This window comes from Dipodomys merriami, unplaced genomic scaffold (genome assembly GCF_024711535.1).
Source record: "Dipodomys merriami isolate MVZ:Mamm:240054 unplaced genomic scaffold, mDipMer1.0.p SCAF_22, whole genome shotgun sequence".
Classification (NCBI taxonomy): domain Eukaryota; kingdom Metazoa; phylum Chordata; class Mammalia; order Rodentia; family Heteromyidae; genus Dipodomys; species Dipodomys merriami.
The window spans coordinates 9,477,151-9,495,099 of NW_027203604.1; the positions used below are offsets into that span (position 1 = coordinate 9,477,151).

At 54.3% G+C, this 17,949-nt stretch overlaps 1 protein-coding gene across 3 annotated transcripts in view; it reads left to right on the forward strand.

Moving 5' to 3' along the window:
• Nucleotides 1–14,196, forward strand: part of Phf2 (PHD finger protein 2) — a 90,299-nt gene extending 76,103 nt beyond the window's left edge. Inside the window, exons 13-22 of one of the 3 annotated variants that reach the window (XM_070033311.1) lie at nt 478–597; nt 1,034–1,149; nt 3,060–3,238; nt 3,363–3,433; nt 4,090–4,253; nt 7,717–7,991; nt 9,508–9,603; nt 10,167–10,276; nt 11,080–11,473; nt 12,164–14,196. In XM_070033311.1, coding sequence (XP_069889412.1) covers nt 478–597; nt 1,034–1,149; nt 3,060–3,238; nt 3,363–3,433; nt 4,090–4,253; nt 7,717–7,991; nt 9,508–9,603; nt 10,167–10,276; nt 11,080–11,473; nt 12,164–12,252 — 1,614 coding nt within the window. In that variant the 3' untranslated portion in view covers nt 12,253–14,196. The remainder of the gene's footprint in view (nt 1–477; nt 598–1,033; nt 1,150–3,059; nt 3,239–3,362; nt 3,434–4,089; nt 4,254–7,716; nt 7,992–9,507; nt 9,604–10,166; nt 10,277–11,079; nt 11,474–12,163) is intronic. The other 2 variants (XM_070033312.1, XM_070033313.1) reach the window with 2 other exon arrangements.
• The last annotated feature ends 3,753 nt before the right edge of the window (nt 14,197–17,949 follow it).

Here is a 17,949-nt window from a genome sequence, read left to right on the forward strand (position 1 = left end):
AACCTGAGCCTCTAAGACCAAGCACCATTAAGTATAAATGCCTTCTTGGGAGAAGCTTAGCTCTCTCCACTTCTTGGAGTCCATCCTTGAAGGCTTGCAGTGGGATGGATTAGTGTTTGGTTTCTTTATGAGGGCTCAGGCCCAGGTATCTGGAGCTGAGAATGAATGAATCGATAGATGAATGAACAGATGGAAAAAATGGGTGGACAAATGAATGCGTGAGTGAATGCGTGGATGAATGATGATAGCTGATTGGATGAACAGATAGATGAATGAGTAGATCAGTGGGTGGGTAAGACAGGTTGAACAAATGAATGAATGAATGGGTTGATGGATAAATGAACTGATGAGCACAGGTGGGCACATGAGTGGAGGACTGGGTAGATGAACGGGAACACTGCATGTGGGGACAGCAGGAGTGGCGAGGCTTTTGTGCTGTGAACCAAGGGAGTCCCACTTGGCTGCTCTGTTTTCTAGACCCCAAAGAGTGTCCTGAGTGTTCCCAACAAGGATGTAGTTCATACACAGAATGATGTGGAGAGGCTAGAAATCCGAGAGCAAACAAAGAGCAAATCAGAGGCCAAGTGGAAGTACAAGGTGAGAAGTGTGTGTGTGTGTGTGTGTGTGTGTGTGTGTGTGTGTGTGTGTGTGTGTGTGTGTGTGTGTGTGTGTGTGTGTGTGTGTGTGCATGCATGCATGCATGCTTAGTGAGTATAAGAGATGTGAACCTGGCATGGTATGTATAGGCATGTGTCTGCCTGGCCTCAGCAGGTGTTGACCATAAGGCATGTCTTTGTGAGTCTCTAGTGTGTAAGGCCTTCTACGGGTCACTCTTGGGATGCAGTACAGGTGCAAGGGCCAAGTCTGTCAACTTCTGTGGGTGGCATCCTCACTGTCTTCACCATCCCCTCCTGGGGGAAGGCAACCCTCAGAGCTATGCGTGACTTTCCCTGGCCTGTTCCTGGCCACTGTCCCTACACACTGACCCCACTATCCTGGGTGGGCTCAGGAACAGCCTTGGTTTTGCTTTCAGAACAGCAAACCTGACTCCTTACTGAAGATGGAGGAAGAGCAGAAATTGGAGAAGTCACCCCTGGCTGGAAACAAGGACAAGTTCTCCTTTTCTTTTTCTAACAAGAAACTCCTGGGGTACGTGAGGGCTTGATTGGGAGGGGTGACCATGCAGATACCCCACACAGGCCTCCCACATTGCATGTGCCCCACACCTCACACACACAAATTCTGTGTGTGCATCCTGCGCTACACAAATGACACACGCATATACAGAGCAGCTCACACTCACCCTCACACATACCACACACCACGTACATACCACAGACAATGCCACACACATACCCCAAGCACATACCATGTATGCAACCCGTATCATAACATGCATGCCACATACGCACAGTCACACACAGCACATAATACACATACCACGCTGCACACACAGTCCCTTGTGGAATCCTCCCCATCCCAGTTACTGAGTTCATTCAATGCAGCTCTGTTTACCACATACCCTTATCTGCGTCCATGACCCAAGAGAGCTGTGTCTCTGCTTCTAGTGTGTTCTGATGGCAGGTGGGCTGGGAGTCTGGGGCCTGCAGCAAGGAACAGCCAGGCGTGGAGGGAGCCCCTTAGTAGAGCAGCTTTTGTGAACTCATGCTGAGGACATGGTGGGGGTCAGAGGCCTGGCTCTCAGCCCAGTGGCATGTGGGTAGGGCAACGTGAACCCAGCAATTTAGTAAGTCCACCTAAGTTTGTGACTATGGTGCGTGCCAGGGGGAACAGATTCATTTATCCTTGGTTGATGGCACCCAAAAGTCAGAAAGTCAGGAAGGCTTCTTGGACGAGGTGGTGCTGAGCTAAGAGATGGAAGGTCAAACCTGGGAGCCAAGCCATAAGAGTTCCATGGTTTCAGCTGCAGAGGGCCAGGTCTGCCTGGGCTCAACAACATACAACCATATCCCACTGAGATGTCTCCCATCTGTCTCTCTTACTGAGTCAGACAGGTCCTCATGGAGGGCATCCGCTTCTCCGGCTTGGCCTGATTTATTTCCTGTTCTGAGAGATAGAAGTAGGCCCCCTTCTGAGTGGTGCTAGGGCTGAGCCGTGAAGAGGAGAGGCAGTGTTACCATAGTCACTCAGCAGGGGCAGAGTCTACATGGGTCTGGTCTTGCTATCAGGACTGGTTGGCCCTGCGCATATCAAGGAATGGTTTTTGCTTTGTTAGAAGCATCAATTCTGAGTCCTGTGGATGTTTTATGATGGTACCACAGAGTTTAGAAAATGGAGCATATGTATGCACATATGTGCTTGGTTCTATGGCCCGGTCTTTTTTTGTTGGTTGTGGGGCTTGAACTCTGGGCCTGAGTGCTGTCCCTTAGCTCTTCAGCTGAAGGCAAGCGCTCTACCACTGAGCCACCTTCCCAGTATGGTCCAGTCTTAATGTGGCAGGTCTAGCTGCTGCCTTTACCGAGGGCACTGGAGGCAGGGTGATCCCATGTGCTGTCCACATTTCTAGAGCTATGTTTGTTGGAAGTTCCAGGCATCTTGCCTGGGTCTGCTGTCCCTCCTGAACTGACCGAAACCTGACCTAAGCCTAGAGTCCTCCTTATTCAGAGCAGTCTTATCTCACTCCAAGGAGACAGGTTACATTATTTAGACTAGTATTTGTCCACCCAGATCCTGAATTTATTTTCTTCCTAAGTATAGCTTATGCAGAAAAAGATAAGAAGAGTGGATTCTGTTCCCATCTGGGTCTGAGATTTCAGCACCTGGCAGGATTCCCCAGCATGCTTGTCATGGGGATACAGGCTCAAGAACTTAAACTGCTCAGGGAGGGGCTATCTCTGTGTCTTGTAAATTACATATCAGGGCCACATATCAAAGGACATGGTGCGGTTGAGAAGTGTCCCCACATACTCAGCCTGGCCTCCTGACATCTGTTGTTTGGCCTCTAAGAGGATGCTCAGATCTCCTGGGAGTCCTGCCCACCTGTTTGCTCTTGTCAAGGCCCTGGGGATGCCACTGACCCGCTCCTTCTGCTGCCCTAGCTCCAAGACTCTCAGGCCCCCAACAAGCCCTGGTGTGTTCGGGGCCTTGCAGAACTTCAAGGAGGACAAGGCCAAGCCAGTGAGGGATGAATACGAGTATGTGTCAGATGATGGGGAGCTCAAGATCGATGAGTTTCCCATCAGGAGGAAGAAGAACACTCCGAAGAGGGATTTGTCCTGTGAGTATAGGGGAGGGAGGACGTACGCACGGAACTTGGGGAGACCTGTTCTGACCCTGCTTGAGGTCAGTGCATGGCTGGTTCCACCTGAGGCCCCCAGTGGACTCCTGTGCTTTGCTTTCAGTCTTGTTGGACAAGAAGGAGGTGCTTCCCACACCTGTCATGAAGCCAAAGCTGGACTCCGTGGTGTACAAGGTGAGCTGCCTTCTGGGCCCGCTCTGTTGGTCCCTGTGGACTGTAGTCTGGATAGCTCATGGCCTGGCCCTTTGATGGAGAGGTCTCTGTGTTTTGGCTCAAGGTAGAGAGGGCATCCAGCTTCTCCAAAGTCTCTTGGTGGTCTTGTCAGCAGGCCATGGGCTAGGCTAGGATGTGGGCTAGGAGTGATGAGTGCTCACCTGAGTCTTTGGTCCCAGGCCTGACTTGCCTCCCCTCCCATGAGCTGGACTCACCTTGCAGGGAGATAAACGCTACAAGACTTGTCCACAGGTTGGAGTCTGGGGGCCAGGGAGCCTGTTGGGGGTAGGAAGTATCACACTAAGATGATGTCCACCGCCTTGCTAGGGCCCCACACTTTCTGAGGGACCCAGGAAGGACAGGTCCTGAGCTATCTGAGGCCCTCCCTGCTCTCCTTATCCATGCACAGCTTCTGCATGTCTGGTGAAACACTGGCACTCATTCGCAGAGCCAGGCTTCCTCCATAAAAGCAGTGTTGCTGCAAAGACAGCTTGTTCCGTTGTGGTCTGGGGTCCTGGGAAAGCTCTGGCAGCCACACCTGCGCCGAGTTTGGCTGGCTGGCTCTTACCTCTCCTGCCTCCCAGCCTGCCTTGACCAGCAGCTCTGTCCCTGCACAGCAGAGCGATGACTCTTCGGATGAGGGCTCTCTGCACATCGACACAGACACCAAGCCCGGCCGCAATGCCAAAGTCAAGAAGGAAAGTGGGAGCTCCGCAGCCGGCATTTTGGACCTGCTGCAGGCCAGCGAGGAGGTGGGGGCGCTTGAGTACAATCCCAACAGGTGGGTCCTGGCCGTGCCTAGCAGCATGCACAGACTTCTAGCCCAGAGTCCAGAAAACTAGATTTGCATTCCAGGACCAGAGCTCATCTCTTTCTCCGGTCCCAGTTAAATCCTCCCTAAAGCATGAGTTTTCGCTTGAGGTGTCAAGCACTTGACCATTACTTTTTCTCATGGGATCATTGCTTTTTCTCATGGAAATGTTTGCAGGATTTTCATGGGTACTACCCCCCACCCAAGGTCCCCCGGGGGTCTCGCACACGGGCACCTGTGCACTGTGGGAAGGCTGGTTTCCTCAGCTGAAGGTTCCTGCTGCAGGGGAAACAGAGCCTCAGGGAGCTTAGACACCTTTCCTGTCATCCCACACACAGCTGAAGGGGCAGAAACAGCTCCCGACTGTCCTTCTGCCTGAGTCAGGACCCAGGCTTGATGGTGTCAGGTGCCAGGTTCTGATGTCCTGAGGAAGGCAGGGCCCGTGGGACCTGAGGGCGCAGATCTGCCACTGAGCCCCTGGTTTCACAGCTTCCTAACTAGGACCGTGCTGCGCGCAGCATTCCATAGAGACAGATGAAGGGCTTGATTGAAAAGAGCCTTTGCTAAATCGGCTGGTTGTATTTTGTTTCATAAATGACTATTTTTCATGAAATGCTGTGTTCACAGCCAGCCAGCCAGAGGTGCTTTCTTTTCATAAGAGTGAAACATGACTGGAGAGAGGTACACAGGACTTGGTGTACAGATTCCTTGCTCAGCGTGAATAGTTCCTGTTCCATCCTCCCTTCGGAGAAGCGCTTGTAGCTGAGGGTGAAACCTGGCTTGGCCCCTACCCCACTCGAGGCTGCAACCCCATGTACCACACACAGCCCACGGAGAAGCTTTACCCGGGGAGGACAGATGCACCAGTTGATATTCCAGGACTAACCTGGCTCTTGAGAGCCTTCCCACATACCTGCCTCCCCGCCATGGCCTCCAGTGAGAAGCCCGGAGGCCAAGCACTGGGATGGCACAGAGGCCGCCCTACGTGAAGACAGGCAGGCTGGGAGCCTTGGCCAGGCCCCTAGGTGCCTTGTGTAAGAGCTTCTGAGGAGACAAACGGGGGGGGGGGGACTCCATGCCTACATCTGTGAGGAAGCTCTGTGTCTAGGAGAGTAGACTAGGCTGCTAATGAGAAACCCCATCTTCTGTATCCCATCTCTGGGGAGCACACCCTGCAGATGCTGTGTGTACCCTTGTACACACGTACTCACGCCCGCTGGGGCCTGGACGTTGGCTGCCCCCCTCAGCCCAGCCCGCCGCAGGCAGTTCCTTTCCCAAACTTACCCATTTGGAGTGTAGGTCAGTTTTTGATGGTCCATTTGCTCTGTTTTAAGTACAGACACTGTTGCAGGGAGGGGGAAGCAGCTAAAGAAAATGGAGGAAAATATGTTAATTTCTTGTGGATGATGTGCTTAGTGTTTACCTCTGGGGGAGAAAGAAGAGGATTTTGGTATGATAATTGGAGGATTAAAGTATTATTTTCCACGCTGACTGGTTAAACTTTGCTCATTGATTCACCAGTGACCACGTGGACAGATGGGCCATTGGGCATGCGGTCAAGTCCCCTCCCTGGGGCTGCCCGGATGGCATAGGTGGCCGGCTCACATACACATAAGGCCTCAACATGGGCCCTGCTGCCTGTGTTTGGGATTCTCCTGGTGGGTGTCCTGGCACCCCCAGAGCCTGGGTTGGGGGCAGGAGAGGGCCCAGTGCAGTGTGCTGTGGTGCTTTGTTGTTTGTGCTTTTCCTGCTGGAGAGGATAGTGCAATTGTGTGCAGGGCAGCTGGCCGGCAGCACTATGGCTTAGGCAGCATGAACAGTGCAGGACAGGGCTCTGTGAGGGCAGCTCCCAGCAGCGCCTTCCCAGAAGCTCGGGGCTACTGACCATTAGTTTTGTAGTGCTGTGCCTCTGGCCTAGGAGGCAGCTTTTTTGAGGGCCGCAGAGACCACTAGCCCTCCTCTCTTCTCCAGGCTCAGGAAGGGGCATTGTGACTCTGGAACCTTCAGCTAGCAGGGGGCCTGGCCACAGCACCATCCCTTAAAGACAGTTCTCTGTGCTCACTGGAGGTAGCCCCTTGTCCCTGCCCAGCTCCATCGGGGCCTCAGCGTCTGGAGCCTTCTGGATTCTGAGCCGTGGCTTTTCCAGGTCCCTTGAGGGACCATTGCCCAGTCATGGCTAGGTCTGCATGGCCAGCTGATACTGCCTCAGCCTTTCTGCTTCTTCCTTCTTCCTTCTCCTTTCCTCCTCCTCCTCCTCCCCACTCCTACCGGTTTTGCTGTGTAGTCCAGCACTTCTGATCAAGTGCTGGGATTGCAGGCATGTACCACCATGCCCTTCTCACCTCCTCCTTTCTGTCACACATTGCCCTGTCCAGTGACAGGTGTGTTTGCATATGAGTGCTCCTCTCCCACCAGATACACAGCTGCCCACACAGTTCTTCACAGTGCCATGTGCACTCATGGCCACTCACAGTAAGCCACCCCTCGTCCCAGGCTTGCCCGCTTTCATCTCCCAACATGCCCTCTTTTCCCAGCAGTTGAGATGGTGCCCTGTGTCACTGACCTTGCTAAAAGTGTTGCAGGTAGTTGGATGTGATTGGGGGAGGGGGGGGCGGGAAGATGAGGGTTGGAAGGAGTGTAATGCTGATACAGGCATCTCTGGAGGAATGGTTGGGCCCAGAGGGCAAAGGGAGGATACAGTGGAGATGCCGTGTGCCTGTAACCTAGGTCTAGGACTACCCAGGGGCAGTGCCAGGTGTAGCTAGTCCTAGCAGTGCCCTTGGCTAGAGCTAAAGTTAGGGCTAACACAGTGGCCAAAAGGGACACAGAGTAGGCAGGAGTTCAGGAGGGAGGCAGCTGAGTCTGCTAACCATGGTAAAGGTGAAGAGGCTAATGCATGATCTCTCAAGAGCCATTCTCTTGTCTCCTGTCTGTGACCCATCTCTGTTACAAGGCCTCCTGCCCTCCAAGAAGGTGTGTGTGTGTGTGTGTGTGTGTGTGTGTGTGTGTGTGTGTGTGTGTGTGTGTGTGTGTGTGTGTGTGTGTGTGTGTGTGTGTGTGTGTGTGTGTGTGTGTGTGTGTGTGTGTGTGTGTCCAGAGGGGATGCCTCACCTCTTCCATAGGGAAGTCATCAGCCCAAGCCACTTGGTGTGTGTGTGTGTGTGTGTGTGTGTGTGTGTGTGTGTGTGTGTGTGTGTGTGTGTGTGTGTGTGTGTGTGTGTGTGTGTGTGTGTGTGTGTGTGTGTGTGTGTGTGTGTGTGTGTGTGTGTGTCCAGAGGGGATGCCTCACCTCTTCCATAGGGAAGTCATCAGCCCAAGCCACTTGGTGGCCTCTGCAGGTTGTGTCCAAGTCTTTTGGGCTAAGGGGCTATAGTTGGTGTATCTGGCCTTAGTCGAGGGCCATAACTGAATGCCTGTCTCTTTGTATCCCCAGTCAGCCACCTGCCTCCCCCAGCACACAGGAAGCCATTCAGGGAATGCTGTCCATGGCCAACCTGCAGGCCTCTGACTCCTGCCTGCAGACCACGTGGGCTGCTGGCCAGGCCAAGGGTGCTTCACTGGCAGCCCACGGTGCCCGGAAGAATGGGGGTGGCAGCAAGAGTGCGGGCAAGCGGCTCCTAAAGAGGGCCGCCAAGAACAGTGTGGACCTGGACGACTATGAGGAGGAGCAGGACCACCTGGATGCCTGCTTCAAGGATTCTGACTATGGTGAGTGTTGGGGGCAGGGAGGCCCAGTGCAAAGATGGGCCGGAGGACCAGGGCCCATGGCAGGCAGCACCCTCTGACAGTGGGAGCTGGGCCCACTGGGAGGCCATCCACAGGCCTGAGTATTCAAGCCCTTTATTAATTTTGAGATAGACCATAAAGTCCACAATTCAATAGCCTTTGGTGTCTTTAGAGATATGTGTAATTATAGCCATAATTTCAAAACATTTTACCCTTTCCAAAGGAAATTTTATTGCTATTAATAGTCATCTGCCTTCCCACCCCCTACTCCCATTCACCTGGCAGCTCATAATTTTTGAGTCCCTATGGATTTGTCAGTTTGGGTCATTCCATATAAATGGCCTATATAATGTGATCTTTTTACCACTGGTGTTTTTTACTCAGCATAATGTCTTCAAGTTTATCCATGTTTGGCTGGTGCCAGAATGTACTTCCTTTTTAAGGCTGAGTAATATTTCTTGATAGGCTCTTTGGGCACTTCCACTTTGGGCTGTTGTGAGTAGTGCTGCTGTGAATGTGTGTGTGTAACCTCTACATATCCCATCTACACACACACACACGCACACACACAGAACACACACACAGAACACAGACATGTGCATGGACCTAGGCTCAGGGCTTCCTTCGCTGTGTTCCCAAGTGGGCACAGCTAGGTCACAGGCCCATGTCTTTAACTTTCTGAGCTCCTGCCTGATAGGTTAGGTTTCCACGAAGCTGAACCCTATGGCCACACCTGTCAGATGAGGAGTCAGGCACTGGCCGTAGCTCCTAGCTCCTGACAGGGGCACAGGCCTCCTGCTAGGCTGACTGGTCTGGCTCAGGCAGGGCTCCGGAGGGCTGTTTTTAGCGAGCTCAGAGGCCCTGAGGGCAAGGGCTGCCACCACACCTCAGGGAATGTTCCTGCACACACATCACCATTATTGTGCTGGCCAGGCTCACTGTTCCCAGGTCTGGGCATGCCCTGGCTCAGTCCAGAGCCTTTTTCAACACCGTACTAATGGCTAGAAGCTGAGGTTTTGCCAAGCCAGGCTGCTGAGTTGGCAGCACCGTGGGCAAGGCAGGCCCTGCCCCACATCTGGTGAAGAGATTTGGGATTTGACAAACAGGCTGACAGCAAAGTAAACTCCCGTTTTTCTGCCCTCTTTTGGGGTGTGGAATGTCCTGTTTCATCTGCTGCCTCTGGAGCCACAGGCCCTGGAGTTTCCTGGACGGGCTTGCACTGCAAGGGCCACAAGCAAGTCACCTCCCCAGGCCACCCCGCCCAGGGTCACTGGGAAGTTCTGAACTCCCCCTCCCCCCAGATGCCCGGATCTTCAGTGCCGTCTTCTTTGATGGAACACCACTCCTGGGTCTGTACAGGTGCCCTGTTGTCTGGAGGTTTCTGAGCACCTGTACCCAAACGTGGGGCTCACTCTGGGCAGCTCCAGTTTGTTAGCCTGCAGCTCTGCCTCACTGTGCCCAGCAGCTCAGGGGCCTGTTCTCTCCTTGCCTCCCTCAGTTTACCCCTCATTGGAGTCTGACGAAGACAATCCTGTCTTCAAGTCCCGGTCGAAGAAGAGGAAAGGCTCAGACGATGCTCCCTACAGCCCCACAGGTAGTGTCGGGGGTGGGGGCCTGACATCTGACAAGGACAGCTGTGTCATCATCTGCCATCCATCCTACTGCTGAGGACATGGGCTCTGTGCCTGTGCTGTCCTGTGTGTGGCAGGGGTGGCCTCTTAGCCACAGCTCTGTTCTCCTGGGGACTGGTCAGCGGCCCTAGGAGCAGGACTGGGGCTCTGCCTGTGTCAGGGCCCTGAGCCCTGACCTCGCTTGCAACCTTTCACCCCCCAGAGCTGTCTAGCTCTCCAGTCTTCTTTCATCAGTAGCTACCTGAGGGGTACCGATGTATCTGTGGCTAAGGGACGTCTACTGGGGTGGCCAGTGGGGTGGGGGTGGGGTGGTGCCGCTGCCTTCCAGGTTGCCTTCACAGTTTGCTGGCACCCTAGCCTCTTCCCCATGGACGGCCCAGTGTGATGTCAGTCTCTTGAGTTGTGAGGTGGCTTCTCTTGGGGTTCTTAGACACAGGGCTGAGCTGGGGTTGGAGGGTGGCACCAGGCCTGGAGAGGCAGGGGGGTGGGGGCTGGAGGCTAAAGGGCTTGTTCTTCTCTTCCACAGCAAGGGTTGGCCCCTCGGTGCCAAGGCAGGACAGGCCTGTGCGTGAGGGGACTAGAGTAGCCTCCATCGAGACCGGGTTGGCAGCGGCCGCAGCCAAGCTGTCCCAGCAGGTGAGAAGGGGCGGAGGGGATCCACCTACACTGACCTCCCTGATACGTCTGTCCTGTCCTACCCATGGGGCATTGGATTATAATATGGCCCATTCCTCCTGGTTGCAGCTTCCAGCTGGGTGACAGGTAAACTGGACTGACCGCCTTTCCCCAGATAGTGCTGGACTGTTCTCTAGTGCAGGCCTCAGAGGGCCTCACAGCCACCCCACCCCCCACTCCTCTGAGGGGCTCTCTCTTAACCTAGGAATCACGGTCAAGTTTCCTCCCAGATAAGTTAATGAGGCCCGTCCCCACCAGCCCTTCTAATCTTGCTGGCTGCCTTTATCTCCTCCAGTCCAGAGAGACAGAGTCTTGGGATCTCAGGGACCTGATCCAGGCCTGGACACATCCGGGTAGCTCTGAGAGCCGAAAGGCCTTGACAACTCAGAGTACGGTGTCAGGGTGGTGGGCTGGTCCTATGTGTCCAGCCACCTGGTGACCATACACTGAAGGGGGGCCAGGCTGGCAGCTCCTGGACACCAAGGCCGTGTCTCTACACAACCCTGTGTCCCAGGGCAGCTCAGGTTTGCACCCTCAGCCCTACATTGCTCAGTGAGGGTGCTTTGGTGTGCTCGGCACTCAGCCCTTCCCACGCTTGGGCACCAGGGCCGAGGCCTCTGGGCCACAGCTCGGCTGGTCTGAGTCTCTTCCCTGATTTGTATCTAGGCAGAGACCATATTGGTTGCTTGCCATGCTGGCAGCTTGAGCAGGCTCAGGGCCCGAGGCTGCCCTGTGGGTGACATGTCCATGTGCTTTGTTCCAAGGAGGAGCAGAAGAGCAGGAAGAAGAAGAGTACTAAAAGGAAGCTGCCTCCTAACACTGTCTCATCCTCTGCCTCGGCCTCTACTGGTACCACCTCGGCCTCTACCACACCAGCCTCCACCACCCCAGCCTCTACCACCCCGGCCTCCACTACCCCGGCCTCCACCACCCCAGCCTCCACTAGCACGGCCAGTAGCCAGGCCTCGCAGGAGGGCAGCTCCCCCGAACCTCCACCTGAATCGCACAGCAGTAGCCTGGCTGACCATGAGTACACAGCGGCTGGTGGCTTTGCAGGGGCTCAAGCTGGCCGCACCTCCCAGCCCATGGCCCCTGGAGTCTTTCTCACACAGAGGCGGCCTTCTGCATCATCCCCCAACAACAACACCGCTGCCAAAGGTACCCTTGTCCTGCCCGCCCTTTGCTGGGCCCTCAGGAAACCCCAGACTCGAGGACCCTGTCCTGTGGGCGAGGATAGCACAGGCTGAGGGAAGGTGCCAGCCTCAGACCGTGGGGTTTGAGTTAGCTCCTCTCTGAGTGTTTGACAGCCCCACTGCGTCTCACACGAGTGCTTGCAGCTGGCCTGCTCTGTGGGCAGGCCCTGTCCATCTGTGAAGATGGCAAAGATCAGGAGCCGGTGCTGCATGGCCCATGCGGCTGGGTTGGGCTCTCCGTGCATTAGGTGGAGGTCCTCAGCCTGGAGCCAGTGTGTGGTCAGCTCCTTGCTGAGGCTGGGGAGTGACCTGAAATGCACCAGGCTGGACCCAGGGCACTGGTCCCTCTGTGTGTTGGCGCCCCCAGCTAGCTGCCTGCACTCTGGCAGTGGTGCTGGGAGGAGGTAGCATGCTTGATGGGACAGGGACCAGGGTGGTCTCCTCTCCCCTCACCACAGTCCCTGCCTGGTGCAGCATCCTCTCAGCCTAGATGCTGGCACTGTGGTGGTGGTTCAGAGTTCCCTCTGCACGTCTCCGGGGACAGAGCTGCCCCTCTGGGTCTTTGGGGACCGCCCCTCTCCCCCCCCAGCCTGTGGTCTGCTTCCCTGCCATCTGACATGTCTTCTTTTCTGTGTCCTCCCTGCTGCCCTCACAGGAAAACGTACAAAAAAGGGCATGGCCACCGCCAAGCAGAGGCTTGGGAAAATTCTGAAAATTCATCGGAATGGAAAACTGCTCCTTTAAAGTGTGGAAAGCCAGGATCCTTCTGCTCTGCTCAGGACCCCCCGGAGCCCCGCTAAAACATCAGCCCCTCCCTCCAAGGAGGGTGGCCTAGCTGCCTCACCCAGGGAGGACCCCACTTCCTCCCAGCCATCACTCCCCCCAATGAGCATCTGTCCCTTGAGCAGGCGGAGTGAGCCCAGTGAGCGGCTGTCCCTCGTTTTGAATATGGACATCCTTTCTCACGTTGCTTAGTGACCAGTTCCTCAAAAGCCAGTTTGAGGACCATTCCAGTTTCAGACAGCCTCCAGACACCCCTGAGTGTGGGTGTGGTTGCAGGGCCTTTGCAGCTCTGCTGGGAGCTTGAGTCCTTCAAGGAAGGTGGAGTGAGCCAATGCTCATCAGCCCCAGAGTCTGAGCTGGCCACAGGCTGGTAGCCTCCAGAGGCTTAAAAAAAGGCAAAGAACACAGAGATGAGGAGGAGCAAGCAGGATGCTTCTTTTAGCCCTTCCTTTCTCTTTCTGAGAGGTCTCAGACAAATCCACAGAGCACTCAGCCATCAAGAAGAGGCCTGCCCTGAGCTCCCCCAGCTGGCAGGTGGCAGGCAGGCTGACCACCCAGGGCTCTTTCTCTGGGGAGGCTAGGACCAGCAGCTGGTGTGTTCATGTGGGGAGGGGGCATTGTGGGGTTCCCAGGGAAGGGCAAGGGCTCAGCCACGTCTTAGGGTCCGGGGGACCCAGGCTAAGCCGCGTGGAGGGCCCCATCCAGCACTGCTGGCTACACTCTGGAGAAGCACTTCTTGGCCAAGGCCCCTCCCCCTCCCCCCAGCCCTGAGACCGACCGATGGGCGGGTGGCGACCAGGTGTCTTGGGTGCCTGTGGATGAGCACTTGTGTTCCCCCGCGTGGGCGCGTGGCGTCGAGCGCGGCCGTCCTGGATGGCATGTCTGCCCGTTGACACGGAGGGGCTGGATTTGTTTCTCAGGCAATCCTGTATTTTAATTTTAGATGTATTTCCTGAAGCATATTTTTCATAGAATGTAGCGTGTAAATAGCTTTTTAAATGACTTCTTTTTTATAAGAGTAAAAGTATCTCCTAGGAATTTCTTTCTATAGAGTCCTTCATTAACCTTTATACGAGTTTTTTGCCGACTACGATGGACACTTGGGTTCCGACGCTTTTTTCCTTTTTCCTTCTTTCCTTTTGTTATTATTCTTACTCTTATTTTTTTCTTTTAGGAACTAAGGTATTGCCTGAAAAACAAGTGCCGTGCGCGCAGCCTTATATACTCTGCCTCTAACAGAAGCAAATAGTCCACAAGAGATGTATTTCAGACGCGTTTTAAAGACGCGTCTTCAACTTTCATACCAGCTCTTTTGTTTTCCTTCTTGTATGACGAGGGATCGGGGAAACAGTTATTTTACTAGCACCTTGTGAAGTGTTTCTGTGTTTTGTGATGCTGTAATTTATTAATGTTTGTAGCTTTTTATATTTGTACATTTCTTATGAGCTTTGTTTATATGCCCATGATCTGGGTGTTCTGTCCGCGAGGAGAGGCAGCTTGGCGGAGGCCTTACCCACGCCTGCCGTCCTGTGAGCAGGGACTCCGGCCACCCCACCGTCCCCAGAGCCTAAGGCTGTGAGGGAGTCCACCCCCACCCAGCCCCGGGCCACGCAGAACTGGTGTTTTTAAAGCTCCCTTCTCCCCCCCCCCCCCCCCCCCCCGTCCTTGTGACCATTTATATAATCTAACCCCAGGCATCAAGCTGTCCTCTCTCTTCCTCTCTCTTTTTAATTTTATTATTATTTTGGCAACATGTACATTTCTAACAAAAGTTTATCGTGGCTATTAAAGTGTTTTATTTCCCAATTCATATTACTCTTGTATCGAGTCCATGAGGTCTAAGGCAACTTAGACCAAAGTTTTAAAAAAAAAAAAAAGTAAAAATATTTCAGGTTTTGTACAGAATCATGTCTGTGTAGTTTCTGCCTCTTTCGCTGTGGTCCAGACACCACCTTGCCCAAGCCCCACGCCCTGGCCACCAGCATCCCCGGGGAGAGGCTGGGCTTGGATCCCGAGGCTCCCATGACTTGAGCCTGGCCAGCAGGGGCCAGCCAAAGAGCCTCCAACTCTGGCCCTGCAGTTGTGGGGGAGGATCTTCCGGTGCATTGTCCTGTAGGCAGGGTCACTTCACAACAAACCCACACAAACAGCCCCGCTGGCCACTCCCTCCAGTGACTTGAGGATGGGAGCATGCTCCATGGCAACCGGTAACCATGGTGCATGTGGGCAGGGTGGCAGGGACATGAGCAGAGCTGGTTGGAGGGATGCACGCGAATTGCAGCAGCGGTCTAGGAATGGCTTGCCCTCGGGCCACACCTGCTATTCAAGTTTAGGTCCCAGCCTCAGATCCGCATGAATCTCTCCAAGTGACAGTGACAGAAGCTAGCATGGGGACTCCAGGGAAGGAACTACAGACGGGGTGCGTGGCCAGGATCACCCAAGTGTGCAGAGTCAGCAAACTAGAAGCAGATTCTTTGAAGGAGAACCAGCTGCATTCCAGGCTGCCCAACCCCTGACAGTGGAGCACTGTGGGTATAAATCACTTGGTGACCTTTATCAGGAAGCCTGTGCCATGACCTTGGGATCCTTCTCTGAGCATCCTCAAGTCCCAGTTAGATGCTCCAAAGAGACACCCCATCTTGAACACCTGAACGGAGGCACTGTGTACAGGATTTCTTCTGGACCTCAGAGCTGCAGGGTGGGGGTGAGGTCCTGGTGTTGCCACCCTGGGCCTGTATTCAGCTGTAGGCTGGTGGGGATTTCAGATGCAGTATGGACAGTCACAGCCCAGACCTCAGCAAGAGATATGGGGCCTATTAGCCCCTATTCAGTAATAACAGGAATGTCCCTGGGGTCCCCAGAGCTGATGGAAGACAGTGCCCTGGACTGAGGTTCTCTGGGCTGTGCTGCTTCTCCAGGCTCAGGTACTGGAGCCTGGTCAGGACAGAGCCTGGAGTCCCTACAGCTACGCTGTCCAGGGGCTGGCTGATTTGCCCCTCTCCCATTTAGGCTATGAAGACTGTCGGGAAGCTAGGATCCCAATCCCAGTAGCAGCTTCCCCATGCTACATGGCCTCTCTCTGGGCCCAGACTCCATCTTGTGCCGTCCTGGCACTAGCCTGGAACGTGGCCAAGGGCTGTAAACTGGTGCTCACTGTGTGCTTCCACCTGTGTATCTTGTATAAAGGCAGAGGGCTGAGTGGCCCTGAGGTGCAGGACAGGGCCCTGGCCAAGATCATCCTGGTCTGATGCGCCCCCTGCCTCCAGAGGACCATGCCCCCAGGCCTCAAAATAGGGAGGCTGGGAGGGGAAGCCCACAGCACAGTGGCTCCCTAGATGCCCAACTCTACCCCTTCCCCACCCCTCCCTCCACAAGGGGGGTGGGGTGGGGTGACAGGAACAGGAACCAGGTCCCTTCACTTTCTGCTCTGCACCACCAGGAGGAGCCCTTGTTCTGACCTCAGTGGGCACCTTAGCTCAAAGGCCAGGATGAGGTGGTCTCTCCATGCCAGAGGACCCAAACTTGGGGCTGGGTCTCTACTGCAGGGAGAACTGACCTCCACCCAGCACAGTCCCCTCCTGGGTCCCAGCACAGTCACAAGGAAGCCATTGATGGGACTTTGTGCCCAGAAAGATCCCTTGACCTTGGCCTGGAGCATAGTTCCCTGCAGCTGGTCCTGACCTCCTGCTAGTCTCGATGGAATAGAGAGCCTGGGCTTTTGGTCCCAGGACCTGAGGTTCTGGGGCTGTTTGTTCTGCAGCTGTCTTAGCGCTACCTGACTGATGTGGCCTCACCTGTCCAAGGAGCAGGAAAACCCACATGTGGCCCTTTTCAGCCTTCCGGTCCATGCAGACTCACCTGATTTCCTAAGATTCTCCAGTGCAGGGCTGGGTGAAGATGCTGCCCCAACTGTCATTCAGGGCCACAGTGACTGGGGGAGGGGGTGGGGGTAAGGGGGTGTGATCATCTTTAGTTCATGTCACCATAGAGTCCACAGAGGCTCAGAGCACAGCCAGAGCCATGCTGTCTCTGTACCACAGGACCAGGTGTAGGTGGCCCACCCATGGGAAGGACAGGCCCGGAAGGTCCCTGGAGTAGCCCCATGGGAAATGGGGACGTTTCTGAGGCAGGCAGCCAGACCTCTGTGAGCAGAGGGAGAGGCTGGTGGGCCATTGCCAAGGGCTTCCCATCCCCCACCTCCTTGCCATGTGTCCATCTACTCCATGTTTGGCTGAAAGCTCAGCAATAAAGTATCTCAGTCTGTCCCCAGCATCAAGTTTATTGATGTCTTCTTGTTCTACTGCCCCAGAGCCAGTCCTTGAACCTACAGGAAGAGGCCCAACAGGAAAGCCATGGGGGTAATGCTCAGAATGAACACCAGGGGGCAGGGCAGGGCCAGCAACAGGCTGCCCATTGCTGGTGGTTATTTAGAGCCTAGGGCTGGTTACAGATCTGTGATTGGATGGGGGAGGGGGAGGAGGGGACAGTGACTCAGGAAATAACACACAAGCTATGGATGCTTCGGGAGAGGTAGTGAAATCCAGACTACCTTAGTCATTAACTCTGAAGCACTGGTGTCTGTATTTTCTTTTGTGTGCTACACAGTCACCCTCTGAGGGAGGTCCTATGAGAATCTCTTCTTTACTAATGGGGAAACTGAGGTACTCAGTTACACAGATGGTAGCAAAGGATTTAACTACAGCCCTTAGGCTTTGGGGAGAGACCGTCCTGCAGCACATAGTAGCCAGGAAAACAGCCCCCCAAAGCCAGCTGGAAGAGTATACAAAATGCACAAATGCCCAGGATGTGACAAAATTGTCCTTTCCAAGGATGTCTGCAAGTGGAGAGGGCTGATTCCCACTAGAGGGTCACAAGGGTCACATGCCCACTAGGGGTGCATGCTCACCAGCGCTGTCCCTACTCCCTCCCCTCTGGGTATTTGGCTCTCTCCAGGGCCTGCCTCAGACCCTGCACAGTCCTGCACAAGGAGCCTGCTTACAGAGAGGGACACCTAGGCAGGGTTTGTCTGGTTACATAGCAAACCAAGAGTCTCTGCCCTTCTTGCAAATGGCATCAGAAGATTGAACAATGGGAATGAGAAAAACATGTACCAGGCACTGGTGCTCACACCTGTGATCCTAGTTACACAGGAGGCTGAGATCTGGGGGATGGAGGTTCAAAACCAGCCAGACTAGGCAGAAATGTATTGAGACTCCATCTCGATTAACCAGTAAAAAGCTGGGTTGGAGGTGTGGCTCAAGTAGCATAGCACTAGCCTTGGGCAAACAAGCTGAGCAAGACAGCAAAACCCCTATAGCAACACAAAACAGTCAACAAAGCAAAACATGTAAAGGATTAAAAAAACAACCTAGTCGGTGTCGAGGTCTTATCACTTTCTCTCTTTTCTTCTTTCTCTCTTTTCTTCCACTCTCTTTTTCTTTTCTTTTTGCCAGTACTAAGGCTTGAACTTAGGTCCTGGGTGCTATGTCTTAGCCTTTTTGCTCAGTCTGGTGTTGTACCACTCAAGCTATAGCTCCACTTCTGGCTTTTTGCTGTGCAATTGGAGATAAGAGTCCTATGGACTTTCTTGTCTGGGACTGGCTTTGAGTTGCAATCCTCAGACCTTAGTGTCCTGAGTGGCTAGGATTACAGACATCA